The 14,798-nt window shown below is 45.5% G+C and overlaps 1 protein-coding gene across 9 annotated transcripts in view; it reads right to left on the reverse strand.

Moving 5' to 3' along the window:
- LOC119170511 (dopamine receptor 1) overlaps nt 1-14,798 on the reverse strand; it is a 593,104-nt gene that overhangs the window by 16,144 nt on the left and 562,162 nt on the right. For 6 of the 9 annotated variants that reach the window (XM_075887203.1, XM_075887204.1, XM_075887208.1 and 3 more), the window contains one exon: nt 2,331-2,524. The exons of the other annotated variants lie outside the window; for them this stretch is intronic. In XM_075887203.1, the coding sequence (XP_075743318.1) occupies nt 2,331-2,396 (66 nt within the window). In that variant the 5' untranslated portion in view covers nt 2,397-2,524. The remainder of the gene's footprint in view (nt 1-2,330; nt 2,525-14,798) is intronic. 9 annotated transcript variants of the gene reach the window in all.

Below are 14,798 nucleotides of genomic sequence, written 5' to 3' on the forward strand. Positions count from 1 at the left end.
TCACCCTTACAACTGCCGCTGAAAACGCATCTGAGAAACATATTGCTTGAGAGAGAGAAGGTGGTAGAAGCCCAGAAAAAGAGGTCGCGTGCTTCACTTCGGAGAATTCGGTGAAAAATGGGAATAATTGTAGTTTTACATGGCGAAACCACGATGCTATTACGAGGGACGCCGTAGTGGAGGGCTCCGGAAATTTCTACCACCTGCAATTTTTTATAACGTGCATCGAAATCTCACTACACGGGCATCCAATATTTTCGCCTATACCGAAAATGTGGCCGCCGAAGGAGGGCGGGGATTCAACGCCGCCACCTGTAAGTTAGCGGTCCATCATCATAACCACGCACTATACCATCAGGCCGAGTTAATCGGTGAGAGACGGAGATAACGAAAGGAGCGGCGCTCTATGTGTAAATTCCAACGGGACACGTTTGCTCTGCTGCGGCGTTTATATTCTTCAATGGAGAGCCTACAAATTCGTGCGCTCACGCTTTACAAGGACCAACAAAGCTGCAATTTATTTCGTGAGCACGCCGTTCTCTTTCGTGTTATGATCGATTCCCATGAAAGAGGAATCAAGCCCGTAACTATTCGCCCAGTGCTTCTTCATTCAAATCGACGTTCATCGTTCTGATTCGTTTTTTTATTTGGTGTACTCTACGCCGTTTAACGCCCTCCCTCATGCAGTTCTCGGAAACAATGGAATGAACGAGCGATTCCCGGGGGTTATTTCTCGTATTTACTTCCGCCGTATAGCGCAGTCCGCGGCACAAAACGAGCCGCTCTGCGTAATGAAATTCAAACATTGCGGAAACGAATTGGGCGGCACGTTCCATTCTCTCGAATGGCACAAAGAGCTGAACAGCTATACGGCCCGTTTTATTATAGCCTGAGGCGGGTTGCCCCAAAACGCGGCGCGATGGCCATCTCGTGTTTCATATTCACAAAAAAAAAAACAAAAACAAAAAACGGAGTGACCTCGCTCTTCCATATGCGACAGTAGCTCTGCGCGAGACGGTTTGTGCCCAATGCGAGTCATACTGTAGAGAAAAAAAATGACCTTGTAATCTATTTTGGACGCTATCCGCCCTTCGTAAATTTCAAGCGCAACGTATAGATTACACAGGAAAATATAACTGCGAAGCAGATTTGTCCTTTAGGCGTATTAATTGTCTTGCATGCATTGTGTGCGACTTACATTAGCCTTTCATGGAATCTTTCATGAGACATATAATGGCATAGAATAGATGATTGTGGCACTGCAGTGGAGGCCGCCATGAAGCGCAGGAGATGGAAGCGTCCCGATTGTTAGCATGAGTGATTCCGTTTGCATCGCCTCTCTCAGTGGAACACTCCGCCGCGGTGGTCTAGTGGCTAAGGTACTCGGCTGCTGACCCGCAGGTCGCGAGTTCAAATCCCGGCTGCGGCGGCTGCATTTCCGATGGAGGCGGAAATGTTGTAGGCCCGTGTGCTCAGATTTGGGTGCACGTTAAAGAACCCCAGGTGGTAGAAATTTCCAGATCCCTCCACTACGGCGTCTCTCATAATCATATGGTGGTTTTGGGACGTTAAACCCCGCAAATCAATAAATACCTCAGTGGAACGGTGGAGTGTGAATTCACGACGCACCCAGTGGTAAATACGACGTCTTCCTTGTTCTTGCCAGATATGTACAGTTTTTCTAGTGTTCGACTCCATCCGTAGCATTTTTACTCTGCAGTGGACGGTTCAGCGCAATTCCTGCCTATAGTTTGGTGTCACGGCGGCCACCCGGTTGTGTTTTCGTTTTAAGCGCAGTAGCGTGAAGACAGGTGTCGTGTCGTGAACAAAAATATTTAACACCCACCTGTTGCTTGTTTAGCTGGCAAGGTTGAGTAAAACGAGTTTAGAGAAAAATACTAGTTGGCATCTCGGTGATTGGAGTGAGAAAGAGTGAAGGCTATGTTCCAGTGTTTCAGTCCTTTTAACATATTTGCCTCTGGAATTCAGTAAATCGCAGCATATATGTTCCTGCAGAACTAAAGTAAGTAAAGTACAGAAACGGAAATACACAGAACACTATACTTTGTTTACTCAAACAATACAATAACCGCTTTACACCTTGATAAGTGAACTATGCAAAGTGCCTATAGATACAAGGCTCTCCATGCGTGTTCAATACAGCCAGAAATTATCATTGTAACCCACGCAGAAAATTAGGCGAAGATGCCCACGAAGACAATATTATCAGAAAATTCAATCAACATATAAGCATTTGACCACCTTGTTCGTTTGAGAGACAGTAATCTTTGATCGGTGAAATCGCACATCAGAAAAGAGCGAGGACTGACCAGTATTCGGTGGCTGGTGACAGGTTGTTGCTGAAAGTTACTGAGGACGCTGTAGAGCCGATTCATGGATGGAAGCCCCGGCTACACACGGTGGGGATCTTCATCTGGCCTCCTCCGCAAGCCTCTGTCGACTTCGGCTGTGGATTCGCGCACGGGACGGCTGCGAGCAGGACACTCAGTGTGCACGTAACCCCCTGGAGCGAAACAGACCAGGGATGCCATCAGCGCAAAGAAAGGCGGACACCTTTAAAACGTACGTAGAGCGGACTATAGTAAAAAAAAAACAACAACATTCGTCAAAAAGTTTGATATAACAGTGTATCTTCGACAAATCTGTCGTAAGACCCACGTTTATAGTCATGCGACACATTCGGAGTATCAATTTTCATAAAGCTGGGAGGGCCCCAAAAATAATTGTTCTAATTATTCGAGGTGTGCAGTTTATCCGATATTGAGATGCACATCGAATCGACTTGCCTACTTGGTTTGCGTTCGGAAGTGGAGTCTTCACCAATACCAGTGGGTGCGGGTGTCGTTAGTACAGAAACAGGTAATGATTTATTGGGTCAAAACTTTCAAACAGGAGACATTGTGCCCATGAAAGCACCTAACGCATATTTGGCGGTTTACTGACAATCACTCGCAATATGAAGGGTGAACGTACTAGTTGCACCCCGCGTGTTTCCACCGGTCTGTGAAACCAACGCCTCCTAGAAAATTATGCCTGAAACGTGAGCCGCGATCGTGCCACCTTACCCTCGGATTTTACCCTCTACCTCCGGTACGGAGCCGAACGCCTGTGGCGGTCGCCCCCTGCAAACACAGCAATGCTCTCACAGTTGCCTCCGAGCAGCTGTGATGTCACGTGGTAGAGCGGTACGGAGGCGAGCGGTCCCACGCGGCGGACGGTCGCAACACGCGGTAAGAAGCATGGCCTCCAAGATTTTGTGCTGGCAGCAAGCTCTTGATTGAAGAGAGAGCCACGTTCCAGGCATAGTTTTTCTAGGAGGCGTTGGTGAAACAAATTGACCTCACGTGCTACGCGATATACGCACGCGCTCTTCACGACGACACTGCCACCGCACCGTGTTGCAACTTACTGCAAACGACGCCTGGTGTCAATTTATGGACAACACCGCGGGAAATCCCAGCAACACTTGCAACTTGTAGCAGGGGCAGGCACCGGCCTACGTGTCCCGACCAACAATGCCCGCCGTGGCTGTTCTTTATACTTAGTGCTGCGATTTAAAAAGTTCCGTCGCTAAGGCTTTATACTCGGACGGTTCTCGAAACAAGGTTGCCTTAGCCGTTCAACGAGACTCGGAAGGCTTCTAAACCGATCTTCTATTACGTAACTTTACCGGCGATATTGAAAACAGTCTGCACGGTACAACGGTACTTCTTATCTGCGTGATGTCGATGTCTGTCCACACTAGACGGAAGATGAGCGAGGCGGCGGATGGAACTGTGCAAGCTTCGAAAACGAAATATTTCCCGTGCCGATCGAGAGCGGCTCAAAACAGTCGCGCTGCAGTTTCCTTAAAAAACATCGATTTCACTTTTAGTGAACATAAATAGAAATGAAAACAACCCGTACGTGTCCACGTAAAGGTTTCAACTCCAATTCAATCCAAGGTGAATGAAACCACTTCAGTGGCGATAAGCAGAAGAAACATTTGGCATGAGGTTTGAGCGGACGAAAGCGTTGCTAGTTTGTTCTTATTTATTTGACGGGAGGAAACGCTTTCTTGGTCACGGGTCACTCTTCCTTGACACAAATTGAACGCAGCAGGCCGCCGATAGAGTTTGAACATGATAGCGCACTGAAGTATAAGCGAGATTCAAAATTAAGATACGAGTTGTATCGCTATATCACCGCCATCGCGTTCAAGATGTAGAGACAACGAAAAGAGATATGCAGGTGCCATTAACCTCGTAACATCGAGAAGATATGCCTGCGTGATAGGAACCCTGAAGGTCGGTCAGTTTCTTTCTTTCTTTCTTTCTTTCTTTCTTTCTTTCTTTCTTTCTTTCTTTCTTTCTTTCTTTCTTTCTTTCTTAATGTCCTTGTTTCTTTCTTTCTGTCTTCTGTCTCTATTTATCATATATTTTTCTTATTTTGTCTTTTCTTTCTTTTTTTTTCGTTCCTCTCACACTTTTTTCTTACTTGCTTTGTTTATTTCTATCTTCCTCTTGCTTTGTTTCTTTTCTTCTCCTTTTTTGTTTTTATTTTTCATTTCTTTCTGTCTTCCTTTGTGTCTTTCTTTTTGTGTGTTTCTTCTCTTTCCCCTTTCTTTCTCACTTTTTCCTTTCGTTTTCTTTTCTTTCTTTCTTCTTTTCTTCCCCCCGAGACAGTCACAAAGCGAGCGAATGAGGAAGACAAGTCATCACACTCGAGATTCAACGCGCGTGCTTAAACGTGCCTGCATCAAAAACTTTCATGAGCGAAATAAAATGCGACATCATTGCGTAGTTGGCGCGAGATGAAAACTACGGGGTCATCCGCGCGCGCTTATCGCAGGTTTTTCATGCATACGCGTGTAAAGGGCGGGGAGGAGGAGGGGTATAGATTATGTCACGCCATTCTGGCAGAGCTACGTTCGTTCTCTGTTAGATCGCGCTCCATTTTACGACCCTCCTCCCCCCTTCCGATCTTTTTTTTTTCACTCTTTCTCAAAGAGAACTCGCTGCCAAGAGAGATAGAGGCACTCGGCTTGTATTCGTGGAGACACTATAGGCGCCATAACATTCACGCCGTGAACACTTATGGCTCTCTTTCGGAAACGGGAAAATCGTCTTGGCGCTATAAAGAAGAAAAAAAAAAGAACTGTTCTGTGAAAACCCACCGTTGCCACGGCAAGTTGTTAACCCGGTTTTCACTTCCCTGCGATCACTCGAAACGGGGTCACAGAATCAGCGTAATGAGATCGATTCTAAGACGACCTGTTGAAACGATAGGCGCGAGTCATTTTCCACAGGCGGCTCACTTTCGTATCTTTTTTTTCTTTCGTTTTTTTTTCTTCCCGAAAAGTAAGCGCTCCAAACTGATGTGACACCCAAAGCGCGTGCACTCGGAGAGTGAGAAAGATAAGTGCAACCAACCTGTAAACGAAACACCACGGACTGTGTCGCAAAAGGTGCGGAATACGTAATCGAATATTCTTACTTAATAACACCACTTACACGACGTTTTTTCTGTTTCTCTGCTTCTTCGCCAAATTTACCTTAAAAAACAAGAAAAAAAACTTTGTGTGCGTCATTATGTACACACGCTATCATTGCACCGTTACGGGTATAAAGTGTTGATCTCCAGATCGACCCTGGCGTAGTAGTCGGAATGCTGCGCCGATCATGCACGCCGTAACGTTTTACGAGAATACGCTCTCTCAAAGCTGGCATGACCCACGGCCGCGGCGGTCGTGTTTCGATGGAGGCGAGGTGCTCGTGTACTCTGGGATGTCAGTGCACGTCAAAGAACACCGGATGGCCAGGATTTCCGCAGATATCTGCTACGGCGTCAATCGTACTCATATTGTGGTTTTGACGTGACATTTCAAAATGTTATATCAATATATATCAAGAATATTACGCTACACCATTAGTATAAACTAGGTCTTACAGGTCCCGAAGTGTAAGTGTTCGTCTAACGATGGCTTATGAACTGTTATAAAGACGTGAAACTGTCACTACTTTGTTTCATAATGTTTTAACATCTGTACATTACTGCTCCTTGTGTGCCTTATTGACTGGAACGGGCTACTGCACCTTGTAAGGTATTAATTTGCCTTTTAGCCAACTCTGTCCCTTACATACTTACACTCAACTCCGTAACCAATTTATTGGCTGAATTGAATTATTTCTCTCACGAAGCCTAACACAGATGCGAGCCCCGTTATTGGCAAGCCGAAATCATATTTATTGCGTGGGTCATCGTATACCCTCAAACTAATAGAGGTCGACCAAATTCGGTTTATCACCGCAATGACACCATATTTAAAGTGGAAGCTGGCAAATGCGTTAGATATTCAGAATTAGGTTCTTGATGTACCAAGTAATTAAACTGCGATAACATTACGAAGCGCACCTTTATAGTGGGGGATATCAAATCAATTTTCGACAACCTGTACTTATCAGTCTATAATTGGGTATTCGAGTGATTTTGCATTCAGCTGCCTTAGACATGCATCTCCAGGAATTGAACCCGCGTCCTTGAAGCCAGCAGGACAAACGCTCAAAGCCGCCAAAAGAGCGCGGAGCGCAGAATACAAGAAAGACAGGTACAGTAATCTACCACACCTCATGACACTTCATGACTCGGGCTTCGAGTGGACCGTGATCTTCAACAATGGTGACTGCATACAGTACTGCATCCGTAGGCGTGCGCACAGGGGGGGGGGAGGGGGTCAAGTGGGTGGACGCCTCCTTTCCCCGGTCACCTATACGATACATTGATGTAATAGCGAGGGGGTGCGACTGGGAGCGGGGAGGCAAAATTGTCCCATACATTGACATCATAAGGAGGGCGGTGCTGCGACGAACACATCGCACGCCTGACTATCTAAAAAAAAGCCAATATAAGAATTGTTGTTATAGTAAACTGGGTTATAGCTTCGAGGTCCTGATTTCTCAATGAACGCAAATGCGATCGGAATCGCTCGTGCCCCGAAGCGTTTACGTGACCAGTGCCATAAAACGAGCCCCTATAAAGGGGGTGGCGACGTTTACCCATTAGTTCTGGAAAGCTTTGGAAGGTGAGGATGAACGAAAGATGCTTATCGGTGGCGCCGCCATTATTGCGATCGACGGCCTTCTCCAAGGGCGAGATCGTGCGTCGTACGTATATACGGTGAGCAGCGGAAGTCGATGCCTCTGTTTGCTTCTCGCAATTGGAACAGCACCACGTGCCCAGTACTAAGACGTAAACAGGAAACACTTCTATGTTTCCACCGGGATTGCGTCGGATGGTGTGAGTGGAATGCCGCGGTACAGCGCAAATGCCATCAGGTTAAAGCGAATAATGGAGCGGTTAACACTGATGCGTGTTGGTGCTCTTTTTTCCCTAGCGCTTTGCCGGTACTGGATGTACCTTTATCGGCTAGTGTGAAAAGCGGCAACTCTATGTATAGCTGCGGTGAGTCGGCAGTTGATATTTTTTCAGTAGTAGGTTCATGTGAATATAGTGTTTTGTGTGTGCAGAAATGCGGTATATGCGGGGAATGCTTGATCGCCGAACAAGCACGCTATAACGACTCGTGCGTACGTGTGTATGACTACTCTTTGAATTAAAGTGTAGAACACGCTTGGCATTAAAGTGCGGAGTGAATGCTAAATTTATTTGTGACACTGTGTACCAGAATGTTATGCAAGTTCAGTAAATTGGAGGGCGGACCTATTAGGAGTGATGTGACTGCGTAATAGGCAGTCTTTGTTGAACGTCCCCTGCTGCTCTGCAGACGCTGGCTATTTCCGACGGTTGCCTGTGTGTGTGTGTGCGCGCGTGCACACACACACACACACACACACACACACACACACACACACACACACACACACACACACCTCACGTGAAGCTGGTGAGGTGTGTTTTGTGAGGGCACCACAGAAGCAGATAACCATGTGGTGCCTTGTCAATACCACGAGCTCATTATGTGATTGATGCATGTCAGAGAAAACGGTCAATCGTGTCTGCTCTCCAGCATGAGTGAGACATGTAGAGAAGTGGATGTTTGGGCAAATGGGCTGAGGAGAGTAAACAGATATGAAGACAGGAAAAAAAGACAGCATCTATTCTGCCCTGAAACTCATCATCGCATATATCTCGTGTGTTTAGAAAAAAGTGGGTAACAGTTTTGAGTACTAGGTACTCTGTGGGAGAGCATCGTGTGTTTAGAAAAAAAATGGCAGCATATCCACGGAGTGAATGATGGATAGTGGGGCGAAGCATCCGTCCGTCCATTCGTTCTTGCTTCCATCCATCCATGCGTGCGTCTGTGTGGCCGCCCGTGCGTCCATCCGCCCGTCCATGTGTGCGTCTGTTCGTGCGTCCGCAAGTCCATCTGTGCATCCGTCCCTGCTTTCGTCCATGCATCCGCTCCTGCGTCCGTCCATGCGTCCATCCATCCGTGCAGCCATCCGTGCGTCCGTCCATTCATCTGTCTGTGTGTCCGTTCGTCCACCTATTCAACACTCCAAGTACCACCATCTCGCATCTTTTCATCATATATTCCTCACATAGAAGCACCGCCATCCAGCGGACATTCCAAGGACTGAACGAGAGGAGGCACACGCACACTTTCTTACGCTTTGCGCTTCGTATCTACTTCCCACCTTTAACCACCTCGAGTTCATAGTGTATACAGGTTCACTGTATTTATGGCACTGCGGCCCAACTCTCGCTAAAACTTTCTAAAACCTAGGAGGTTACGCCCAGCGAGTATAACGTAGCAACCCTTTCTTGTCTTCTGTGCGTTGTTGAACAATAAAAATTCGCAGCGTGTGCGTTAACTAAAAGCCGAATTCTCCTATCTCTCATTCCTCCTTAGCAGCCATTGGCATGTACATTGAGCACTATCTTTTATTGTTCAACAACGCACAGAAGAAATCTCTCACCGGCACCACATTGGAGGTCAAAGTGTTATACTTGTTACACACTACTACAACGGCTACGAGGGACGAACGGGTGCCGCTACAAGGAGCTTCGCCCCTAAAAGTGTTCAACGAATTAGAGTACTTGGTACTCTGCTATATGGGAGAGCTGAGAGCCGTCCCGAGAAAGCGCTTTTGTGAAACTTTCCGCTGAGCAACCATCGTGTGTTTAGAAAAAACTGGCTAACGATCTAGAGTACTAGGTACTCTACAATGGGAGAGCACGAAGCCGTCCCGTGCTTAAAAGCATCAATTCTACCATCGTGTGTTTAGAAAAGTTGTTAACGATTTAGAGCACGAGGTACTCTGCTATGGGAGAGCATAAGCCGTCCCGTGGGCCGTTAAGAGGCTGACTCTTTTACTCTACCATCGTTCAAGCTACACTGGCGTGTTAAAGAAAGTGGCAACAGCGTTGATCTATCCCGAAAAACGCACCGCTGACGAGCCCACAGAAATGCGCCGGTGCGCATGCGTGTTTGTATTCGCCGTTTTCAAATAGTGATGCTCTATCAACCAAGAAAGAACCTCAGTGCAGCGGTCAGCCAATTCATACATGGAAATCCGATGTTTTATTTAGGGCACTCGTCATTTCCCGTCACCACATTTAATTGTTGCCAAAATCTGGACGCATGGCAGTTATTGTGGCATATAGTAACGGAAATGATGCTCTGCAAAGCACTTACATAGATGAAGGTCCGATTCACGGCACGAAGCATTGCGCAATGACATATAAAAAAGAAAGGAAAGGAAAAGAAAAAAAAAGAAAGAAAGAAAGAAAAGGAAGAAAGAAAGAAAAAGAGAAAGAAAGGAATAAAGAAAGAAAGAAAGAAAGAAAGAAAGAAAGAAAGGGAGAAAAAAAAAAGAAAGGATGGCACGCCATGCACAAGCCTGCCAACCTTGTCTTTATACCCCATTTTGCCGATGGTGGAAGGGTTCGTCAATTTCGTTGTTTTGTTTAGTTTTCGGCTTCTGATAAGTAGCGTTATCTCCTCGTGTTGTATAAGCGGCGACTCCGCGTCTCGCGCTCCAATTGTATTCGCCCGAGTAGACCACGATCCGCGTCCCTGAGCCGACATCGCTTTTATTCGCGAACAGAGTCCACGGAGGTGCAACTTGCGGCTGGCACCGAGGGTATACACTACGCCAGTGAAGACCGCGCTTCCATAGGAAAAGCAATAACATCGTATGGCCTTGAATGCAGCGCCGAAATCACTGAGCATAGCCCCACCCCCGAAACCAATATGTGCCGACGATGCGAGGCTAGAAAGAGAAGAAAAAAGATCAAAGAAAACTATCGGTTCAAGCACGTGGGCCACTGGTGCGAAAACCGCGTTCAATATTGGAAGCAGCGGCACGTGGCCTTGTGCGGCATCAGACGCGCACGCACGCACGCACGCATCTATCTATCTATCTATCTATCTATCTATCTATCTATCTATCTATCTATCTATCTATCTATCTATCTATCTATCTATCTATCTATCTATCTATCTATCTATCTATCTATCTATCTATCTATCTATCTATCTATCTATCTATCTATCTATCTCTCAATATATATATATATATATATATATATATATATATATATATATATATATATATATATATATATATATATATATATATATATATATAACGAGAGAGAGAGAGTAGATAGATAGATAGATAGATAGACAGATGCGTGCGTGCGTGCGCGTCTAAAAGCAAATCAACTATAAAGCCTTTTGTACACGGCTCTGGTGATTGCACAACGCACCGCGTGCAAACAAATACGGTTCCAAAGCGTATGGCTGTGAAGACAGAAAAGAGCGGCATGGTTACAGAGTGGGCTGTTCAGGGTTCACGCGGTAGGTGGTGCTGCTTCTTAAGCGGTGTGCACCTTTCAGCGTGCCCGCCCAAACTCAGCTCAGAAACGCGTTTGTGAGGCAAGAATAATGTGTCCACCACCCAACGCGTCTCACGTCTCGCAGCAGTGTTTATTTTGTGTTGCAAAAGTGCGTTTTGTAGTGATGACAAAAAAAATAAAATGCCACGTTATTGTATGGAATATAATAACGATGTTTATAAAAATCTTCATCGTCACTGCGGGCAGTTGTTACAGCTCATACTCAGTACTACCTCGTGAAATGAGGTGAAAGGAGTTGATGATGACACCTGTGTTATTATGCAGCGCGCGTGGCGAATTTCGCGTAACTGAAAGTCACGTCTGTATACATTTTATATTATTTTCTTTTCACAGTGAACATCTGAAGCAAGGAGTATAATGGAAAAAAAAATCATGGCATACCCACGGAGTGAAGGATGATTAGAGGGGCGAAGCGTCCACGCGTTCATCCGTCTGTCCGCGCGTGCGTGCGTGAGTCTGCCCTCCCGCCTGTCTGTCTGTCTGTCTGTCTGTCTGTCTGTCCGTCTGTCCGTCTGTCCGTCTGTCTGTCTGTCTGTCTGTCTGTCTGTCTGTCCGTCCGTCCGTCCGTCCGTCCGTCCGTCCGTCCGTCGGTCGGTCGGTCGGTCGGTCGGTCGGTCGGTCGCGGTCTGTCTGTCTGTCTGTCTGTCTGTCTGTCTGTCTGTCTGTCTGTCTGTCTGTCTGTCTGTCTGTCTGTCTGTCTGTCTGTCTGTCTGACATGCGTTCGTCCGTCCGTCCATCTAGTGAGCACTCCAAGTACCGCCATCTCGCATCTTTTAATCACATATTCGACATACAGAAGTGCCGCCATTCAGTGGTCATTCTAAGGACTAAACAAGAAGTGGCTTCTACTACATACTACAAACACAGGACGAACAGCCCATGGCGTAAGGAGCTTCACCCCTAAACACAACAAACATAGAAGGCGAGCATAAAGAAGCGAGTGATGCTTGTCTGTGAGCATGCGCATGCGTATGGGATGATTATTACTAGCATGAATTCCCGCGAAGTTGTTACTCTACAGGAGAAATAAAATTTATGGAAGAGGTTAAATCAAGAACCGTCTTCTTAAAAGAAAGAACAAAAGAAAAGAACGAAGAAAGAAAACACATGGCTTCGAACTCAATATCGAAACAGCTTTCGAATGCACAACAAGATGGCGTCCACGTGGAGTTTCGAATTTTCTCTGTCAATAATTTTGAGCGAGAAATGACGAGGCTTGCTTACAAGGCAAGCAATAACCACTGCGTTGTACTACATCATCATCGTAAATAGCAGTAGTTATTGCTGCTTCGAGTTACACTTGAAACTGTGATGGTGCAGTGCTCCACGCAATTTAGGAAAAGTTGTCAACTTGGTCGTGAGAGAAAAAGACGACTTTCGTTTAAGCTGATACTGAGACTCCCTCCCCCCCCCCCCCCACACCAAAAAAAAAAAAAAAAATAACGCTCACTTCAACATTTCCCTTCTTTCCGTTCATCTCGAACACACTGCTTCGAAAAATTTCTGTCCCGGACAGCACAATTAGGGTGTCAGGTCTTGATAAAATGGAATTTTTTACAAAGGATAAAAATATCTAGTAACAACACTGCGAGTGGACAGCGAAGCAAAATTATACTAAAAAAATGGGAGTCCAGACAGGACCTTTTAATTAAGAGCTTGTAGATCGCATTCTAACATCAGCCGTACATTTTTTTAACCTCTTACTTCTGTAAGCGTTCTAATTGGAGGCTACCATCGCAGTTGTCGGTCTTGCACCATCACTTCTTTCCTGTATATTTCGGTCGTTTCCTAGCAGCTTCTTCTTTGTAATGTGCTATTTAATTTGGAAGACCTAGGTGTACGCAGCAGCAATAAGACGTCTGCGGGTGGTGGCACCCCTGCGACGACACAATTGATCACTACCACGTAAAAGAACAGGTCCTATAGAAGCGAAAGCGAAAGAAAAATAATAAAGAACAAAAATAAAGAGGTCGAGGTCGCACCTAATCTACGAACCTACGCATGGCGGTAGGTGTAGCGGGAAGAAAAGTAAGAAAAAGAGGAAAGATATTAGGGATTCGATCATCGTCCCCACGCAGAAAGCCTCGAAAATCCTGGTGTGTTTCCTTAAATTAAGACTGTGGGCAGTTTCCTCGCAAGTGAATGAATGAATGAACCAGCCAACGCCATTGTGAGCCCTGGTGCATAAGTTCTTACGCAATAAAACAAAAGACCGAATGCGACCCTAATCCTTAGTTTAGGTGTATAGTAGTGGCATTCTGACGTCGAATATCGCGTGCTCCGGTGTGTTCCTATAGGTTAACTTGGTGCCCCGTCACACTGCCGCAGGGAACCACAAACACCACTTAAAAAAAAAAAAAAACGCGTCGTCAATATCTGCTTCGCAAGGTGTCGTGACGATACCGGCTGCTCATAAAAAAATTGTGTGCTCTTTCAATAGACTCTTTGAACTAATATTTATTTTTTCTTAGTTAATTGATAGTTCTTGGTACTCCACTACTCAACCTCTTAGTTCTTGGTACTCAACTATGGGAGAGCAGTAAGCCATCCCCAAATAAGAACAAGACGAGTTTTTATAAGTTTAGTGATTGCAAAATCGATTACAGCGACGTGAGCCGAGCCGAAATTTAGTGCAGTCTTGCTAATATAGCAAATGAGTTCGAAAGTCGCAAGGTGGCGGAAGGCCTAGAAAAGGAAAGAAGACAATCACCTGTTTGTAGCACGAAGCCACAAGAAAATCTGTAAGAATTTTTCATAAAAAGAAACCTCTTAGTTTAAAAAAAAAGAATTCTCCCTTGTGCGTGATGGTGGTTGTCTTCTTTCCCTTTCTTAGTCTCACTAATATTGAATCACCTTTCACATGGCGTGATAGGTACAGCATTCACGGATTGAAAGCGGACAAATAAGGGTGAGTAAGGCACGTACTTCATTTCCATGACCTTCAAAATATATACATTGTTAGGTAAGGTTAGGTTACGCCCGTGTGCTCAGATTTGGGTGCACGTTAAAGAACCCCAGGTGGTGTAAATTTCCGGAGTCCTCCACTACGGCGTCTCTCATAATCATATGGTGGTTTTGGGACGTTAAACCTAACATATCAATCAATCAAGGTTAGGTTACGGTGGCTACGTACTACTTAATGCATACCAGGGATGGACAGACCCACGCCTTAAGGAGCTTCACCCCTAAAATTAGTGGACCCTAAAGCTTCACCTTTAAGAGTTGAATGCGAGGTCAATATTCTGTTCTTAGAGCATACTTAAAGCACTTAGCGCGTGAAACGTTTTCGAACTTACTATGCACCCGACACGTGGCCTGAAGGGAATATGCTTAGTAGCGTGTGGCCTTTTGTAGTGCGTTGCCGGCTTTAAACCACAAAGTCATTATGATAATCCCGTGTTCTGACGCCCGATGGGAATGGGCGCTTGTACCACGCATTATTACTGCACTATTTATTGTTGTGAAGCATGTATAAAATATGCACGTGTTTGTAAAACATTGAGGTTATTTTCACAGCATTTCCAAGCAGAGGAAGTTATTTTCACTGTATTCACAAGCAGACGCGAGGTCACGTGGCAGAACATCGGCTTGTCACACAGACGACGCGGCTTCGATCCTAACTCGGACCCAAACGACTCTATCGTTCAGTTCGCACTCTTAATTCAGAATTTTTAAATAAATGTGCTTTATTTGTATTGTTTTCGATTTTTCAGTCACCCATAAGATGATTTTTCACTCACAACCAACGGCGCCGATGCTGACGCCGAAATTTGTGCGAAACCATCTCTTTAAGCTATCGCGTCAAAATAAAATTACGCGTTTGAATCCACGAGGGCAAACTGTACCAGTGCTTACATACCATCGATGCTGCGACTCGCTCTGTAGAGTATATGTTACTCTCGTAGAAGAAGCTG

Source organism: Rhipicephalus microplus, chromosome 2 (assembly GCF_043290135.1).
Source record: "Rhipicephalus microplus isolate Deutch F79 chromosome 2, USDA_Rmic, whole genome shotgun sequence".
Taxonomy (NCBI): Eukaryota; Metazoa; Arthropoda; class Arachnida; order Ixodida; family Ixodidae; genus Rhipicephalus; species Rhipicephalus microplus.